The sequence below is a fragment of the Siniperca chuatsi genome, linkage group LG17, assembly GCF_020085105.1.
Source record: "Siniperca chuatsi isolate FFG_IHB_CAS linkage group LG17, ASM2008510v1, whole genome shotgun sequence".
NCBI classification, from domain to species: domain Eukaryota; kingdom Metazoa; phylum Chordata; class Actinopteri; order Centrarchiformes; family Sinipercidae; genus Siniperca; species Siniperca chuatsi.
Genome location: NC_058058.1, coordinates 28,286,093 through 28,306,939, shown reverse-complemented (window position 1 = coordinate 28,306,939; position 20,847 = coordinate 28,286,093). Strand labels below are relative to the sequence as shown.

At 40.5% G+C, this 20,847-nt stretch overlaps 1 protein-coding gene across 3 annotated transcripts in view; it reads right to left on the bottom strand.

Moving 5' to 3' along the window:
* sema4ab (sema domain, immunoglobulin domain (Ig), transmembrane domain (TM) and short cytoplasmic domain, (semaphorin) 4Ab) overlaps positions 1-20,847 on the bottom strand; it is a 50,521-nt gene that overhangs the window by 10,041 nt on the left and 19,633 nt on the right. For all 3 annotated transcript variants that reach the window (XM_044170519.1, XM_044170516.1, XM_044170517.1), the window contains exons 9-13: positions 13,133-13,314; positions 10,851-10,995; positions 8,657-8,846; positions 6,573-6,688; positions 4,131-4,294 (exon numbers count right to left, since the gene is read on the bottom strand). In XM_044170519.1, the coding sequence (XP_044026454.1) occupies positions 4,131-4,294; positions 6,573-6,688; positions 8,657-8,846; positions 10,851-10,995; positions 13,133-13,314 (797 nt within the window). The remainder of the gene's footprint in view (positions 1-4,130; positions 4,295-6,572; positions 6,689-8,656; positions 8,847-10,850; positions 10,996-13,132; positions 13,315-20,847) is intronic.

The following is a 20,847-nucleotide window of genomic DNA, read 5'->3' as shown; positions in this document are numbered from 1 at the left end:
TCTCACCCAGCAGGGCTGGCCGGATGGTGTTGAAAGCACTGGAGAAGTCAAAAAACATGACCGTGCTTGCCGACTTGTCCAGGTGGGTGTGGATGCGGTTCAGCAGGAAGATGATGGCATCCTCAACTCCCAGCCGGGGCGGCGAACTGAAGGGGGTCCAGGAGGGGTCCCACCATGGGCCGCAGCTGCTCCAGCACTAGTCTCTACAGGGTCTTCATTATGTGGGAGGTCAGTGCCACCTGTCTGTGGTCCTTGCAGCCACTGGGATGTGGCGTGTTTGGCACAGGAACGAGGCAAGATGTCTTCCACAGAACAGGGACCCTTTGAAGACTCATGCTCAGGTTGAAGACATGTTGAAGGACTCCACATAGCTGGGGGGCACAGGCTTTTAGCACCCTGGGGCTAACTCCATCGGGGCCTACAGCCTTGTTTGAGTGGAGTTTCATCAGCTGTCCTCTCACCTGGTCAGTAGTCAGGCACACAGCAGAGGTTACAGGCGGGGGAGGGGGGGAGTCATTAGTGTGAAGAGGGCTGTTAGCCTGATGGGGAGGAGGGAGCAGAGTACTCGGAGGAGCTTGAGGGCCGACAGCAGCTGTAATAAGCTGTATGCCTCACTGTGTGGAAGAGTCTGGGATCATTCTTTTATGTGTAAGACAACATCAGGCTTGACTTAAACATTGGTTTTACATAAATATATAGATATAAATTTAGTGAATTGTTATTTATTATTAAAATAATAATCATGCACCAGCAACTTGGTAAAAAATCTTCAATATTAAAAAGGAATTACAATTCAGGTATAAACTTTTTAAATGCAGCAACAAATTGGTCAGGAATAAAAATTCCAGTACCAAACAATACAACTGCATCAAATGAGAATAAAATATAAGCATAGCACCTTGGAGTTGTGTAATGGCATCCTACGACCATTGTGTCGTAGTGTACGAACCAGAACCCACAAATACAGAACACAATGAGCAGAGGAGGGTAAGTCAGTATTTATTCACACAGAGGATAATGAATGAATGTAGTCTTTAGTCAAGGGCGTAACCAGGGCCGTTCACCGTAGCTCTCAAGGACCGCAGGGAGACCGCTGGGTAACTGGCGGAGCAGGGAGACCACTGGGTAGCTGGCCAGGCAGGCAGACCGCTGTGTGGCTGGCCGAGCAGGGAGACCGCTGGGTAGCTGGTGGAGCAGGGACCAGACAGGCAAACAGGTTGGCAGAGATCCGTGAGGTGACATGGCTGAGATCACCGGCGAGAGGGATGTAAGTATATGGAGATGATCTGGCACTGGTAATGAGGAAGAGCCCGACCTTTATGCTGTGGAGACTGATGACTAATTGGTGACAGCTGCGCCGGTGATCAACAGCAGGCAGGAGCCCAGGAAGCCAGACCAGGAAACACATACACACACACATACACTAGAGACAAACGGAGGACACACAAGACACACAGGGAGAGGGAAACTGCAGGGGTCGCACGGCAAGGTGCCTGACCATGACACATTGTGGAGCACTGTAGGATTGTGGCTTGTGGCGTTTGTAAGTTTCTGTTATTATTAATAATTATTATGTTGTTAATAAAGTTTAAAAAAGGGGAAAAATAGTCTGTGGATATGGTCAGGGCATCAACGCCATTGACCTGGCACGCAATGCGTCGGTAATGTTACCGTAGCACAAATCCAAGATGTTTTCCCTTCTAGTGGGAATGGTGGTACATACTGTTGAAATGATGGCAGAACCTTGTCCAGTCTGCAACTGTTAATATCCCCCAAGATAAACACTAGAACTCCGGAATACTTTGCCAATATAGCCTTAGCATCCTCTGCTACCAGCTCTGCTGCCGCCTTGGTGTTAGTGCCAGGGTGCTACATATTGTAGTGACAGCACTCATTTCCCATGTTGGGGTGCTGGACTGAGTAATTTACTAAGTTTGCTGTTTGTGTTCCAAAATTCAAATGTTACTTTCTGAATGTAATGTGTCTGTTCAGAACATGGTGGTTTGTTGCCATTTTTTGCTAGTTTATAGTAACCATTAGTGTATTAGTGTATTTTACTACTGTGAGTGAATCATAATCGCCGCTGACGCATGAAGTGTCATGCCAACGTAGGCATAAACGTAGAATTGAATTCAATAGATTGGCGCCATTGTCAAGGGATCAAAAATTCATATAGGCAGGCCCCAGGAACCAGGGACCACATCACCGTCCTGGCCTGCTTCAACGCGGCTGGGGAGGATGCACCCCACCCCTTGCTAGCATCAGGTCGGATAACACCAGACCTGGGCCACCTCCTGGCCGAGATCAATTACACCTGCAACACCAGCAAGGTCAGGAGGAACACCACCAAGGCCCAGGGACTGATGGCTCAGAAGATGTCCGACATCACAGAGGAGGCGGAGGACCGTGCTGCAAAGGCCAAATCTCTGGCCAGAAGTCACAGAGAGCAGCAGTGGGCTGACACCAGCCCAGCAGCCATCCACTTCCATCCCGATGAGGGATGAATTGGGTGAATTTAAATATCAAAATTAATTAACTATTGTGATGCTGATGATGTGACATTATTAGGAGTATGTATTTTCATGTTGTAATAATGAAATATTATTTTTTAGAGCCTTCAACGGTAGGATGTGGCCTCCGAAGGTCCCGAACCCCTTCCTCTCCCTACCAATGTAAATGCTTTATATAACCTGTAAAAACATGCATCATTGTAACATGTTGGTGACATTAGCTATGACAAAGAGTAAACAAGACATGTCTAAGCTTTGTCTCTTTATTATTTACTATTTACTAGTTACTTCTCTCAAAAGAATTGAATTCCTTTACCTGCTGTATATAAAAGTAATTAGTTACTAGAGAAAGTAACTTTTGCGTTACTTTAAAATGTCTGCTTCAATTCTCATTAGTGCACACATAGCTATACTATTATTTGACAACTGTAAAATTTTAACTATCGTTGTACTCATTATGACTGATGGGAGTTAAAACTCCCGACCACCAGAGGGCAGCAACGACAAGCGTTCCTATCTGTAAGCTACACTTAGTAGAAGAAGACTCACACAAAGCTGGATGTATGTTAACCGAGTGTTGCTACAGTAACTAGTTGATGAACCCAAGTTTCTTAAGTTTCTATTAGAAACATTACAATCACTATGATGAAAAGCAAACTCACATTACCTGAACTGTCTTGCGCCACGGTAAGATCGGGTGACGTTAGATCATAAACCTGAAAAACTGGGGACTAAACTAAGCTGTGTTTGTCTGCTATCCTCTGAAGTTGTCCACTATTTTCAGGTAAGATAAAAGTAACAATTAATGAGCCAAAAGTAATGGAATTACAGTAATGCAGTCGCTAACACTGGTATTTTGTAAGTGATTGAAATTAGAAGATAATTTAAAGGTGTGCTACGCGATTCTGGAGTAAAGCGATATTATGCAGTAAAGTATGTGTTGACAGAATTGATGTAGACCTGGCCGACTCAGGAACAACCTAATATTCCCACAACTTAGTGTTTACAATGAGGAGAGGGTGTAAGGCACCTCCTCATCTCCTTGAAACAACTTGAAATCAATCTTCACAAAAACAGTTACTGGCTATCAGTAGCACGCAACACTCCACTGTCCTTCCTCTACTCTCATCCCTTGGTGTCTGCATTCTGACAGGCTCATATTAGATGGTCTTAACTAATATGATAAGACTATCTAATTGCCATCTTGAAACTTGGCAAACAATCAAAAATGACAATGACAACTGGTGATGTTGACAATCAAAAATGAATGTCTGTGAGGACTCTCAGTCATCTAGGTCATGGAATATCTAGAGGTAACTGGACTTGCTTTAGATTCTTGGGGATTACAGATTCAAGAATGTAAAGCAAATCTAGTTACCTAACTTACCACTACTAGATATGCCAAAAATGTGAGTAACCGCATGATGACAAAATGAAAACAGCCACTTGTTAAACATTTTTGCAGTGCCCACAAGCTTCCTAGGACCCAATAATTTAGACAATTGGTATCTTTTCCATTCAATCAACAAGGTTTTTCCTAAAATGACTAGGCAACTAAAATGTTTCTACACAATATGAGACATTTTCAACATAATAATGGCAAAATCTTGTGGTACTCACAGACTGGTCTGGTTGTTGGAGGCCTCCACACAGGCCCTGCTGAAAGGGTCCCAACCACAGAAGGGGTCTCGGGCCAGAACACACTGCGGACAGGTCCAGTAGAAAGAGCAGTTGGCTGTTGGAACCCTCACCACACCCTCTGATGTGCCGACATATATCATACCCTGCAATTATACAATCATAACAGTATTCTTATATTATTTTTACATGAACCTCTTGTGAAGACTAATCCTGATCACCAGTGTCACATACATGCTACACAAGCTTTGATGTCTGGTGTAATGGTATAAAATAAGAAAAATTAGTGAGGTGATTCACTTGAATAAGTCTCTTAGCTTTCCATAAATATCAAGATTATCAGGGAATAACAAGTAAAAACATCCCTGAGTGTTTCCAGTGAGACATTAATTCCACAGAACCAAGGAACATTTTCAGCATTACTACGTGACTTGGACCAATCAGTGACAGTATATAACCATGTTTTATTTTTTTATGATATGGTTGCACTGCATTGGAGAAATCAACTATTATACTCATTGCATGAAGGAGTAAAAACAGAAACACTGACAATTGGATATTTTTTCCACTGTTCCTTGCTGGATAAACAGTACATTGCCAGGTGAAACTGAGTTAAAATTACCGGCCTCTACAATACTTGGGACAACCCAGACCACAATGTTTCATTTTCATAATTTTTATCTGCATTTGGGTCTGGAAATACCATAGACATGGTTATAGAGATCCCATTATCTACATGGAAATGTTGTACAGTGATGAATGACGCACAATTGGTTTGAGTGAGTCAGACTCATGAACACTTAATCAAGGCCACTTAAACTAATCATGTGTCAGATATTTTTTTGGCACAACACACACACCCAATTCCCACAGTGTCTGGGATTTATATATTATAATATGCTTATATACTTTTATATGATTATTATTATTACTCATTATATATTGTACTACACTATACTATGCTCATTCTATACTTTATATCTTTTTCTGAGCTATATTGCTGTACTGTACATTATGTTCTACTACATCACTACCATATCATATTACTCTTACATACACTATACTTACTGACTTTGCTGCTACTAATCACACCACTGTGTCACTTTGCTTGAGACAGTATTGCACTATTAGTTTAAGTACAACACTAGTTGTGGGTATTGTATGTGTACTGCTATTGCTGATAATTTGAGTTTAATTGTTCTTATATAGTTTCTATTTTATTCTATTCTTATTTTTATTTAATGTACCTTAAACAAATTATTATTAAGTTTCTCTATTTATCTGTACTTATTTCTGTCCTGGTGCTGCTGTAACACCCGAATTTCCCCTCTGGGGATCAATAAAGGATTATCTTATCTTAAATGTGCATATGCGTGGTTGCAGTTGCACTATGGGTTCCAGAGTTATGGAAGTTTATGTAAAATATGCTACAAGAACTGGGCAACCAACAAGAAAATGGTACAGCATGGCAAAACGCAAATGAATAGAATTTTGTGGGTGATCACCCAAATGTGTTATTCATAAATGGCCACATGGCGGCAGTATCTGTCATGTTATTATATTACTTTCAAAGCTATTCATGTTGAGAAAGCTACAATAACCACTGTGCATCCATTATTTTCATACTCCCCTTTGCTGTTCAGGGTTGCAGGGTTACTGTACATAACAGGGCTAAAATGTTTCAGTGCAGTCGGGTGGAAAAGAAGCTTCCTTTACAGACAGTTTCATACTACTTCTCCCTCAAAATGTCACTTAGTCTTCTACAGCTGTCAGTTCTCATTAGGCGTAAGAGCAGGTACAATTTTCTTGTTGCTATTGACTGTGAGGTAATAACTGTAACCAGCGTACATATGATATGTATGGTGTGATAGTGAGAAGACAGTCAAAGCTTGTCACCATAGTCCTGTTAGATTGATGCCTTTTTATAACTCAATATACAGTGGTGTGAAAAAGTGTTTGCCCCCTTCCTGATTTCTTATTTTTTTGCATGTTTGTCACACTTAAATGTTTCAGATCGTCAAACTAATTTAAATATTAGTCAAAGATAACACAAGTAAACACAAAATGTAGTTTTTAAATGAAGGTTGTTATTATTAAGGGAAAACAAAACCCAAACCTACATGGCCCTGTGTGTGTGGCCACTGTAAGCTTACTTACCTGTACATTCGGAAGAATGCTAACTCTTTATCAGTATAAAATCCTTACTCATATCTTTTCTCAAATGGTCTGTCAAATTGTCTCCCTTCATCTGTGATGTTTTAACACTTCAGTGCACACAAATCAATTGCTGTTGCACTGGGTTACAGGCTGGTGCATGAGGTTGTTGATGCCCAGTCATCGAGATTTGGATTGGTATCTTGAAGGCATCTAGTCTAAATCTCTGACTAACTAAATCATAAAGTAAATGTTCCTCTCAGTGTGTACCTTGGTTATGGAGAGCTTCAGGCTCTTGATAGGCTGAGGCTGCTCAAAAACCTGGACCTCCTCTATGATGTGGGTCCCACCCTGCAGCAGCACTGCTTTGTGTAGGTAACCAGACTCTGAAACAAAGTTAGTGAGAAAACACAATTATGTTTATACAGTTATACTTAATACTGTACAACCCACATGTAGTTGACAGAAACATCAGTTTATGTTGAAGTGTTTTGATGGTAACTTGTTGAGGTGCCAGTCAGAGTTCTCAGATAAAACACCAACATCACTTACTGTACATCAAGATTTAAAGGGACCCTGTGGAGTGACCACTGGTAGCGCTATGGAGCAATGTTTTTATGAGTGGCTCACAGATTTGAGCATGCGGGCCACATGATCACATCTGTGCTGCTGGTTTCATACTATTCCACTGATCGATAGTTGATTGTGGTATGGTGTCAAGAAATTTAGCAATGTGCCAACAAATGTAATGAAGAAGAAGACTGAAAAGCTAGCAAACATGGATGTAAAGAATGCAGGATTTCAAATATTCAAAACATTTGTTCTGCAAGTGTTTTATGAGGAAGAAAATACATTCACCATATTTGTTAGACCTCAAGGGCACACACAATGTGTTTTGGTGAGTAACACTGAATGTTAACATAACATACAACAACAAAACAAGTTATCAAACATGAGCTATGATTGGGTATGTGAACAGATGACAGGTCAGTATGTGTGGTGGAGTGCAGGTATCTCAGTCCAAATCCCCAAACCTACAGCTCAGTTCATCCTGACAGACAAGTTAAAACTCGACACTGGGATTTAAGTTCCTACCAGTTCAACCAAAGCGATGGAGGGGGAAAATCAGCAAACAACTCAGAAAAGTGAGCCTTCATAAACACAGTCCAGATGGTACATTTATAAGTACTCACATATTACTCATAGTACCATGGACCTGTCAGTGGGTTTGTCAGCATCAGAAAAAAACATGACATCTCCACAAGTTCCCAACAGCTTTCAGCCCCATAGAGCTCAGATCTGTTCAACACAACAAACACCAAGAACATCCCCTCCACAGTCAGCCTGCTGCCACTGCTCTCACCATAGTGGGTGGGTGCAGATAGTGCAAGCTGATAGGATGTGATTGGATGACTGATAATTGAAGGTGTGGTATATGGAAATACAAATGAATTCTGAGGTCTCCCACAGCTCTGATATGAGATATGACTCTGGCCCACAACTGAAGCTAAAACTTTGAGCCAAACCCAACCACAACCTGAAGCCAATGTTCTTACATCAAAACTCCCACACTCAATACCAATCTAACAAACAAATGAAGAGTGCATTTGTAAAAACACATAAACGTCATTCTTAAAATGAATAAACCAACACCGGTTTGATTGATATTTCCTTAAGTGCACAATAAAAAACTGGATTTAGGAAAATAAATAAAAACAGAGATCTGTTTTTGCAAATGACCCTTCAAATATAGCCACAGGAAGCAATAAGCAGGTACACACATTGTGTTCACACATATACTTTAAAGTACAAGAGTCATCATGTGTGTAACAGATTTCACAACGGACAGTAACAGGGTATGTGCCTTAGACCTCGATGCCGTCAGAACAACACAGTTGTTTTTTCTTAACAATGGACACTAAACATTGACGGAGTTCTACATACAATGAGGTTATTCACTCCAATTTACTCAAATGCAGTACTTTACTAATAACCTGCAAAACTTAATCATTATGAATTATTGTGCTGGTGATCAGTATGTCAAAGTGAGTTTGGAAAAGGGTGAACTATTTTAGGTGCATTTTATGCCTTTATTACAAAGTCAACAGTAGAGAAACAACAGCAAGTCAGGGGAGGACTTAAGAAGAAATTTAAGAAGTGGAGACGCTGCTGAGGAAGTGCTGAGAGGATGGGCAATGTATTTTTCTTATAGAGTGATGCAGCTGTGAGAGTGATGTAGAGCTTAGGCCTTTCCGTATGGTAGTTGGATTATGCAGAACAGGGAGAAATTATGCTTTTCAAGTAAGGCAATGCTGAAAAATAGAACATAGTGGCCTGCCTCCAACATGGCCTACCTGTAAGCAGAAACAGGACAGTGTATTCTCTGTTGTTGGCAGCCTGGACTCTCTGGACAGTCAGATGGCTGTAGTTGTGCTCAGCAGACACCATGGTCAGGCTTCTTCCAACTGGCCGCACACTGTCATCTGCCAGGAAGTTTTCTTTGACAAAGCGCAGGGCATTGTCTGATGCGTTGTGTAGGCCGCACTACCACACAAAAAGGCAGGTTGACAGTAATACAAATTGAACACACTATGTTCACAATTTAATTGCATTAAAAGATACCTAAATGTTAAGGAAATTAAACCACATTTATTAAAAAATTCCAACTCATTACAACTTGGATCTGATTTTCATAGTTTTGTTGTCATTTGTTGTTTATTATCAGAATTTAATTTCCATAATGTTAATTTTCCTCACATCAGAGTGAAGCTTCTGTCAGTGTGAGTGTGTTTATATCTGAAGTGGTTTGTTTCCAACCAGTCTGATTGTCTGACTGCTCATTTATCTTGACGTTGGACTTATTTTTAATGTTCCCAGATATCAGCTATTAACTTGGTGAGTACAATGTTTTTAGTGATAGAAAGGGACCAAAGTATGAAAATAAGGCCTGAGTTGTAATAAACTTGGATCTTTCAATTTCAATGGTTACGCAGAACTGAAACTTCCTAAAATAAGTTGGAACATGAGTCCAGCTTGAGTTAAAGCCAGTATACAGTGGTGTGAAAAAGTGTTTGCCCCCTTCCTGATTTCTTATTTTTTTTTGCATGTTTGTCACACTTAGATGTTTCAGATCATCAAACAAATTTAAATATTAGTCAAAGATAACACAAGTAAACACAAAATGCAGTTTTTAAATGAAGGTTGTTATTATTAAGGGAAAACAAAATCCAAACCTACATGGCCCTGTGTGAAAACATGATTGCCCCCTAAACCTAATAACTGGTTGGGCCACCCTTAGCAGCAACAACTGCAATCAAGCGTTTGCGATAACTTGCAATGGGTCTTTTACAGCGCTGTGGAGGAATTTTGGCCCACTCATCTTTGCAGAATTGTTGTAATTCATTGACATTGGAGGGTTTTCGAGCATGAACTGCCTTTTTAAGGTCATGCCACAGCATCTCAATAGGATTCAGGTCAGGACTTTGACTTGGTCACTCCAAAGTCTTCATTTTGTTGTTCTTCAGCCATTCAGGTGGAGGTGTGTTTTGGATCATTATCCTGCTGCAGAGCCCAAGTTCACTTCAGCTTGAGGTCACGAACAGATGGCGGACATTCTCCTTCAGGAGTTTTTGGTAGACAGCAGAATTCATGGTTCCATTTATCACAGCAAGTCTTCCATGTCCTGAAGCAGCAAAACAGCCCCAGACCATCACACTACCACCTCCATATTTTACTGTTGGTATGATGTTCCTTTTCTGAAATGCAGTGTTACTTTTACCCCAGATGGGTGTAATGGGTCACACACCTTCCAAAAAGTTCAACTTTTGTCTCGTCAGTCCACAGAGTATTTTCCCAAAAGTCTTGGGGATGTTTTCTGGCAAAAATGAGACAGGCCTTAATGTTCTTCTTGCTCAGCAGTGGTTTTTGTCTTGGAACTCTGCCATGCAAGCTTTAGAAATGGCTTTATAACCTTTTCCAGACTGAAAGATCTCAATTACTTTCTTTCTCATTTGTTCCTGAATTTGTTTGGATCTAGGCATGATGTCTATTTTTTGAAGATCTTTTGGTCTACTTCACTTTGTCAGGCAGGTCCTATTTAAGTGATTTCTTGATTGAGAACAGGTGTGGCAATAATCAGGCCTGGGTGTGGCTAGAGAAATTGAACTCAGGTGTGATAAACCACAGTTAAGTCATGTTTTAACAGGTGGGGCAATAACTTTTTCACACAGGGCCATGTAGGTTTGGATTTTGTTTTCCCTTAATAATAACAACCTTCATTTAAAAACTGCATTTTGTGTTTACATGTGTTATCTTTGACTAATATTTAAATTAGTTTGATGATCTGAAACATTTAAGTGTGACAAACATGCAAAAAAAAAAAAAGAAATCAGGAAGGGGGCAAACACTTTTTTCACACCACTGTATCTGCCTGTATGTCTTACTGATTTACAGAGTCTTAACTGTACAAGTTTTCTTCCTTTCAAGGACTAATTTAGCAGATACAGCAGTCCCTCTCCATTTTCATATCAATTAGAAGTGACCTTTTACCTCTCCTGGATTTGCGACCTTCTCTTGAACCCGTGTGCTCCACTGTAAAGTGTCCCGGTTCAGGACTTTGTAGTTACCAGAGAAAACTGATTTGATGTCAGTCAGGCGGAATGAACATACTGCTGACTGTCCAGAGTTGATAGACCTGGTTAATGGGAAACAAACATGACACTATGAATGAGAGCTACAGACAAAATCAACATGATGCTGCAGCACACAAAAACCCTTCCTGACGAAGCCTCCTGCTGCTGACGGAGTGCCTGCTCCACCTGGATGTTTATATCCTCCTTGCCTCTTTCAAATTGCCTGTCTTCCATCCAAAATAAGTATGTTGCCCTTAAAAGAGTGTTGTTTTCTTATCTGTAGTAGTGTAAGAGCACTGACCTGAGCACTGAACACTGACCTCTTACAGTGGGTCTAATTCAGTGGTTATTTCACCAGTATGTATTGCTTTGGACTATACATGTTTCTGAATTTATGTTTGGGTGGGTTTTTGTTGTTTGTGTTTCTAGGTTTGAAAAGCACACGTCTCTCGGAGTTTACCACACACTGGCTTTCCGCCATTGATGAATGCCTCATTCCGGAGTAAGCAGGTTTCCATCCAGGCAAATCGACCACAAGCCAAGTACTGAACCTCACCCCACACATCAAAGACAGCTTCAAGAAAGGGATGGTAACTGGAGTAGTTACCAATTAATCTCTCTGCTGCCTACGAGACCATAAAGCATAGACACGTCCTCTACAAGACCCAGGAGATAGCAAAGGACACCCAACTGACGGAACTCATCGAAAGCTAGAAAACCGACTGCTCTATGTTGAGCTGGGAGATAAGAGGAGCAGATGGCGAAGGCTCAAGAATGGCCTACCACAGGGTAGCCAAGCTTAAGTTGTTAGTAACATGGTCTGGAACAAACAACAAATAAAATCAAACTCTTTGTACCATACTGAATTGCATAGCATCATATTCTTTCGCATCAACCTCAGTAATGGAAATGCCTATTCCTACTGTACATGCTATCAGGCATAGCCCCTCCTGAAATCAAAGGCAGCGCAGAAAGCAGAAAAGAAGGCCAACGCCAGCGCTCTGACATTCGGCATCTGCTTCATGGACACTTACCTGTCGAGAGCAGACTAAAATCCAGAAAAAGCTACATTAAGACTGTAACACCCGACGAAGCCGAAAGCACAGTAAGAGTTATTGTGTGCAATAGTCTGTACACTATCGGAAACTCTACCTTCCGGCATGGATTCGAGGTGGGTGGACTGGAAATGCCTTAACCGATTGCGATCTGGAACCGGGCGATGCAAGGTAACACTGCAGAAATGGGGATACCTGGGGAGCGAAGACGTGACGTGCGAATGTGGTACAGATCCACAGACCATGGACTACTTACTATGCTGTCCACTGCTATAAACAGCCATGCACACCTGAAGACCATGCAGAATACAATGACAGAGCAAAGACTGTGTTCAGCTCTGGCTGAACAAGATATAGTTTTTGTGTGGACATGCTAAGAAGAAGACGAACATGTACAAGATCCTGTATGTGACAGCATATTTCCCATGTTGAAATGTTCAACTATCCTTCTTGTGGTTCCCAAACTTTATTTATTTTTTGCAGCATGCACCCCACCATCCTCCACCCCCCATCCCACCAACACACACACACACACACACACACACACAATGTTACTGTGCAGACTACAACTTAAACTTAATAGAATACAAATTCTAATAGGTTTCTGCATTTCTTTCATTCTGTTCAAGAGTAAAATTTGCTTACATTTTAGGCTTTCAAGGACAAAAAACATACACATGAAATCTTGTATCCTACCATACATTGATTCTGTTCTTATTTATGTATGTATGTATCTTTGCTGTCTAAAAATAGGTGTTTTATCTCAAGATGTTTAAACTTATTTGGCAACATTGCCATATTTGACAGTTTTTTTCTAACTTACCCTATCCACAAAAAGCTTTCACTGTACAGTCTGATTTCATTTATTTTGATGGTCTCAGACTGTGTTGAGGGCTGAGTTGTATCAGCATTTCTTTGAACTCTATTTACAGTGACACAAGCACTCAGCATGGTTAGGACATTTTCAAGTCAAGTGCAATGAGACTAAGTAACATGCTGGTTGAGAAAAACATTTTGAGAGGCACATACTTAAATCACCCTCAGAAAATGACACTTGATGCTGTGGGAAAACAGACCACTATAGCTTCAGGGAATGTAGATTAGGTACTGTATGGATCATGTCATGGCCCTTTAGCTTACTGACCACTGGGAGGTGAAGATGCCATAAAAAAGTGTGTCATCTGCAGGAGCTCCCTCTGCTGGTGGGAGGGTGTCTATGTCCTGGATCACATTGTAGGGCAGCTCATTGTCAGCCTGGCACAACAGCTGAGCTTTGGCAAACGTGGTCCAGCGTCGCTGCAGGGTCCGCTGGCCTCCAACATCACTCTGACACATGAGAGGAGAAGAAGTCATCAGCACAACACAGCACTGCCACCTCCTGGTGTCATAACTTACAGACCAGTAAGTTAGACCAGTTAGACCAGTGAAGATACAGTAGTATGTTTGGGTCTGGCCACCCCCACCTCATTGGGTGTCATAATACAGAATACAGAATACAAAATGACAGAAGTCTGCCTATCTTAATATTTCTTCCTTTAGGACCCCCACCCCCTTTTTTCAGATTGCAGAAATACAGAGCTCCCAAGAGATCATACGTTAGAAGAAAATAATGGTGTGATAATCTGTGCCCATGGACTGCTAAACTGCACACTTGAATTCATAAAACAGATTGCTGAGCTGAGCACATAATTTCAGGGAACCTTGGAAGCCAAACAGCCCTTCAGAACTAAAGTGCGGAATAACAATGTTTTTGTTTATAAGTTACATAACATAGGATTTAATCGTTATAGCAGCTAAATGAAAGCACAGGTGTTGTCAGAAAAATACTGTACTTACAGTCCAACTAGCATAACATTTAGAAAAAACGTCTTTGATCAGAAATGTGTGTCTGTGTTTGCTTGACAGCAGCTGGTGGGTGGTCATGGGCAGACAGAGTGTTATTGAACAGTAACCACACCAGCATCTAACTGGATCCAAGTGACATTTGCAGGTACATTTACATGCTGTTAATGTGCTACAGCTGAGCAGCTAATTAGTTTTAATTAACTAGTTAGCAGTGCTCGTTCAACAAGCTAAGGTGCAGGACAAGTCGTGTGTTCATGTTTGTAAGTTAGAATAAGATGGAGACTTTAGCAGGAAAGCTAAAGCTAAATGTTGTTTAAAGTCTATGGCTCTTGTGTTTTAACTAGGGGCGCCATCATAAAACCAAAAAATATAAAATATAAATTTCTCTCTTTTGTTTTCTGATTTTTTCTCAAAGGACAACACAAGAAGTGATTTACAGAGCAGATATGTATGCTGTAGCAGACACATTTTTAAATATTGTTTTTTTTTTGATTAACAAATTTTCAAGTCTGGGTTGTATCTTCCAAAGTTACAGACATCTTTGTGTTTCCCCGGACAGTGTTTCCATGCTGAGTTATAGTGATGGGACAGTAACACAAAAAGGGAACTTTGTACAAAAAGGCTGTAACTGAGATATCCACTTGATTTGTCTGACTCGGATGGCTGAAGTTGTGGTAGTCTGCCACCGTTGCCTCTTCAGCCCTGTGTTCTCTGTTGTTTTCCCCTTCCTGGTGTTTCCTGTGTGTCCCCTACTTGTCTGTAGGTGTGTGTGTGTGTGTGTGTGTGTGTGTATGTCACCGGCTCCATGAATCCTCACCTGCTGCTGATCACCGGCACACCTGTCCTCTATCTACTCATCAGTCTCCACAGCTTATATGCCAGACTCTTCCACTACAACGACGCCAGATCGTCCCTGTACACTACTACGTCAAGGCTCTGCTAAGAAATATGCAGCTAAGTACTTTGCAAGTATATTTTGTTTCCTTGTGTTTTTGATCCTGTCTTCTGCTCTGCCCAAAGGATTATCCTGTGCTGGTGATCAGCTCCTGTTGTTCTCTGGATTGCCTGTCTGCCTGCCTCTTCAGCCATCTCCACCTTGCCTGTTCTCCACTGCTATACCCCGGTCCAATATCCATGCTTGTTATAATAAAGTGTGAATCAAGTGACTAAGCTACCTTGTGGTTCTGCATTTTTGTGGGTTCGAAGATCATATATACGACAGAAGTCTGATATTAACTTCAGATAAACTTTGGAATACATTTTTGCTCAGAAGCACATTTGGGTCTCTTAATGGCCAATATGAACAGGAATTCCTCCTGTTACAGGAAGCAAAACCTGTTTCACTGTGACCTGCCGAGGGACTGCAGATGAAAATTAGCTTCAAGATAACTCTGGTACAATACATCAAATGGTAACATTTACGTTTAATATTGTATATAGTCCCTTTCCAAATAAATGTTTTAATTAAAAAAAATTATAAGTTGTACATAAGAACACCTATTGTTTTAAGACTGACTTGAAAAATTGTGAACCTGTCCTTTAATACATGTTAGCCATTGTACAATTCATCTTTGGTTAAAGCACAAGTTATATCTCAAAATATATCCCCTGACCTTTCCATTCCCCTAACATATAAATTATAAATGATAATAATAACATAACTTGCACAGTATTTAAATTACAAACTGCTCTGATCGGTTGAATATCACTGTATTACGTGCAGCATACTGAACACATTAAAGCAAACTCGTGATTTTTCTGACACAGATTATGTGCTTTAATTTAGTTGTTATAAAGATGAATAACAAATTAAATTACCTTGAAACCATATTTTATTCTGAAGGTTCGAGGTCCATGTCACAAGTCTTATAGTACCCATTCATGCATTTTTACTAAGCATTCTCCTTCCAGTTTATTTCCACATTTGTGTTTTATTTCCTACTATGTGATTCCCAGCAGGCTCTGCACAAAAAAGCATAAGTAGCACACAGAACTGCAGGAGTGGTTTAAGAGGTTTCTGGGGACATTTTAATACTTTGGATCTAATGTCAGTAAATTAAGATGACCACAGACACTTTCTCTGTCTAGAAAATTAGAATGACCACTGAAGAGAAAGTACAGGAGGTTGAGTTTTAGTTACTCCAGAGTTTTTGGGTGCAGTATCACTTTAAGACCTCATAAATTAGGTTTTGGACCCTACTAAGATGAAAATGTGAAAGAAAAACTGTTGCAAATCACCTATCATTGTACAACATTATATTTAACATTAAACACCTTACAATTTGTTTAAAGATGGCCAGACCTCTGCATACCAATGTAAAAAATCAACTGTATGGAAAAGTTATTGGGCCTCATGCCAGAACATATTTTGTTTTCTTATCTATAACGTCTCTGACTTTTATCTGTGAGGTTTGCTCATACAAATGTTCAAAGTCAAAATATTACACACCTGCCGATAACGTCATCAGAGCAGAGCTGTACTGTGACAGAAATAAAAAGAGTATTCACATCCAGGTATTCACACGTAGGTGTGAACTCCCCCCATTGGTCAGTCTGACCTGTGACCCCTGAAGTCACCAGGCCAATAAAAGGGTCAGCGGCCAGTGATCTCTTTTTTTTCCTCCTGGCTTCATCTACAACACTGCTGCTCAGCATGCTGTAGCTAAATTTAAGGAAGCGATCCAATCTTTAATTCTATGCTATGTCTCGATATAACAGGGGACTCCTATGCTAATTTAAGCCCCTCCCAAATTGACCATCTTGTTGATAGTGCTGCAGGCTCACTGTGAACAACACTCAATTCTATCACCCCTAGAAGAAGATAATAAAACAAAGAAGGTTAGCTCCATGGTATAACCCCCAAACCTTCAAATTAAAACAAACTTGAAAGCAAATGGTGTTCCACCAATCTGGAAGAATCTCATTGAGTCTGGCAAGATAGTCCTAAAACATATAGGAAAGCCCTCCGTAATCTCAGAGCATTAGTTAGCACTTATTTACTAGATATGATCAATCTGTCTAACATCTATTAACAGGCTATGTACCACAGTCTTTTAAAGTAGCTCTAAGTAAACCTCTTCTTAAAAAGCCCACTCTTGATCCAGGGCTATTAGCCAACCATAAACCTATATCTAACCTTCCCTTTCTCTCTAAGATCCTTGAGAAAGCAGTCGCCAATCAGTTATGTGACTTTCTAAATAACAATAGTTTATTTGAGGATTTTCAGTCAGGATTTAGAATGTATCATAGCACAGAGACAGCACTGGTGAAAATTACAAATTACCTTTTAATTTCATCAGACAATGGACTTGTCTCTGTACTTGTCTTGTTAGATCTTAGTGCTGCATTAAACACCATTGACACACATCACATCCTATTACAGAGACTGGAACATTTAATTGGCATTAAAGGAACCACACTAAGCTGGTTTAAATACTATCTATCAGATCGATCTCAATTTATATATGTTAACGATTAATTCTCCATGCATGCCAAAGTTAGTCACAGAGTTCCACAAGGTTCTGTGCTTGGACCAGTTCTATTCACCTTATATATGCTTCCTTTAGGCAATATTGTTAGGAAACACTCCACTTCATTGTCACCCAATTATATCTATCGATCAAGCAGATGAAACTAATCAGTTAGCTAAACTTCAAGCATGCCTTAAGGACATAAAAACCTGGATGACCTGCAATTTTCTAATGTTAAACCCAAACACCTCCAAGACACATTATCTAAAAATATAGTTACTCTAGATGGCATTGCCCTGGCCTCCAGCACCACCGTAAGGAACCTCAGAGTTATCTTTGATCAGGATTTATCCTTTAACTCCCACATGAAACAAACTTCAAGGACTGGCTTCTTTCACCTACGTAACATTGCAAAAATCAGGCACATCCTGTTTCAAAATGATGCCGAAAAACTAGTGCATGCATTTGTTACTTCTAGGTTGGATTATTGCAATTCCTTATTATCAGGCTGCCCGAATAAGTCCCTTAAGACTCTCCAGTTGATCCAGAATGCTGCAGCACATGTACTGACAAGAACTAAGAAAAGAGATCACATTTCTCAAATATTAGCTTCTCTGCACTGGCTCCCTGTAAAATCCTGAATAGAATTTAAAATCCTTCTTCTCACCTACAAAGCTCTTAATGGTCAGGCCATCTTATCTTAAAGAGCTCATGGTACCCTATTACCCCACTAGAACACTGCTTTCCCAGAAAGCAGGATTACTTGTGGTTCCTAGAGTCTCCGAAAGTAGAAAGGGAGGCAGCTATCAAGCTCCTCTCCTGTGGAATCAGATCCCAGTTTGGGTTCGGGAGGCAGACACCATCTCCACATTTAAGAATAGGCTTAAGACTTTCCTCTTTGATAAAGCTTATAGTTAAGACTGGCTCAGATGAGTCCTGAATCATCCCTTAGTTATGCTGCTATAGGCCTAGATTTTCCATGATGTTCCTCTCTCCTCCTCTCCCTCTGTACACATTCTTATCCTAAAAATGCATGTTACTAACTCGACATCTTCTCTCCCCCATAGTTTTGTGCTTTCTCATGTCTCCTTCTGTCTCTTTTAGCAGGTATTTCTGCCTCTGGAGCTGCAGAGTCTGGATCTGTGATTGCGGGCCACCTACTGCCCCCCGTGTTCCTGCTCAACACCTGCTACTACAATTATTATTATTAGTCTTATTACTATCATTATCATTATTATTCCTATCAATATTATTACTATTATTATTTTATTAATATTACCACTACCATTACATTATTATTTTAAAATTCTATGTGGAATTTGCATTGTGCTACTGTATGTTCTCTCTCTTTCTCTCTCAACCCAACCGGCAGCGGCGGATGACTGCCCACCCTGAGTCTGGTTCTGCTCAAGGTTTCTGCATCTTAAAAGCAAGTTTGCAATCATTGCCACTGTTGCCAGGTGCTTTCTCTTGGGGGAATTGTTGGGTCTCTGTACGGTCTAGACCTGCTCTATGGAAAAGTGCAATGAGATAACTTCTGTTATGAATTGCCGCAGTATAAAATAAATACATTTAAGTGAATATTGTTTATTTTACTGACATTTTAGATTTGTTTCCAGTGAGATATTATTGAGCGTATATAGTGACTTTGATGTTGTGAACTTCACTGTTGCTGCTCTAGAAACAATATTTTTATTTAAAATATAAATACATTTTGATCCTTTTCTGAATTTATTTAAAAAAAAAAGATAATTTACCCCCCCAAATTCTAATGAAAAAGAACCGATAAGAGTATTGATAAAGAACCGGGCTGATATGGACGAGATAAAGATCCTAACCTCTAAGGAGAACATGTTTTGGAAGCTGGATTGATTTTAAAATCTTATTGATTACTTTTAAGGCTCTTCATGGCCTGGCTCCTGATTATATTTTAGACCTTTTAATCCCTTATGAACCTTCATGTAGTTTGAGATCTTCAGGCAGGGGTCTTCTGTCTCTTCATGAGTCCAGGTTGAAGACTAAGGGGGACAGAGCTTTTGCCAGGTATTTTCTCTCTCTGAAGCACTTTGTACTTTGTTTTGATAAGTGCTCTATAAATAAAGTTTATGATTATATATTTTATAACATCAAACACGAGTTTAACACTACAATTTGTCAAATTTTATTGGGGACCCACTCAATTTCCCTGGGACCCACTCAAATGACCACCTGTGGGTCCCGGGGGACTCATTACATTGAAAACCTATTAACAACACTGCTCTTCAGAGATTTGGCTTTGGAGAGTTAATCCATCAAAACACTATAAATCACCTTCTGCATCTTCTTGCATCCATTCGCCAAAACAGTAATATTCGGAAGTCATTCTCAATTGTGAAAATGGTCTGAGAACTCAGAAATGTAAGCTACTCTGTGTTGCTTAGGCCCTCGGGAGGAGTCTTCCTGAGTGTCTGCTGTTTACCCTGCCTAGTTTCACCTGAAACTGACCTTCTTTTGTTTCCATGATGGCCTAGTAATCAGGCCTATTGTTTTCTGGCTGCACCTCCCTCATCACTGTTAAGTACCTGATTAGCATAAGATTGGCTTGACCATGTGTTAATGTGGTAAACGGTTGGTAAGTTGAATCTCAGACCACCATTTCTGTTTAAAGAGGGTTTTTCTTTTTTCACAAAAATGGCTTCTTTGACTCCTCTTTCAAACCAACTCTTCTCTCTACTTAGAATCTTCACCTCCCTGTCTTCCAATGTGTGGTTAGTAGCTTTTAGATGCAAATGCACGGCGCTCTGCAATCCCGAGTTAGCGTGTCGTCTGTCCTGATAAAGTCTTTTGTGAAGTGGCTGTTTAGTCTCACCTATGTACCGTTCTTTGCGGTTTTCCTCACTGCATTGAATTGAATAAACTACAATGTTCTGTTTTTGTGTAACACACAAAAACAGAGCAATGTAGTTTATTATTATTGTATTATTATTGTATTAACACCATGGTCAAGCCAATCTTATGCTAATCAGGTACTTAACAGTGATGAGGGAGGTGCAGCCAGAAAACAACTTAGGCCTGATTACTAGGCCATCATGGAAACAAAAGAAGGTCAGTTTCAGGTGAAACTAGGCAGGGTAAACAGCAGACACTCAGGAAGACTCCTCCCTAGGGCCTAAGCAGCACAGAGTAGCTTACATTTCTGAGTTCTCAGACCATTTTCACAATTGAGAATTGTGACTGTACTAGACTGTACTCTTTATAATATTATAGACTCATTACCTCCTCCTTCTAGTTCACTAAGTTTCACTAAATCATCCCACCAGTACCGGAGACGGCACCTCTGGCTCAGCTGTGGCTTCTGCCAGGGGGTGTGGTAGTCACGAGGGGGGTGCAGGGCAGGGTGAGGGCATAGACAGAGTCCACTGGATGGACACACACTTAAAAATGCCTCCTGGCCCCAACAGAGTCGGCTCACTCCCAAGGGTTTGTGGGCAGGCTCTGGAAGGGGCCATAGATGTCTGCAATGAGCCAGCACCCTCCTAAGGGTCTGGGCGCAGCCCAAAGAAGG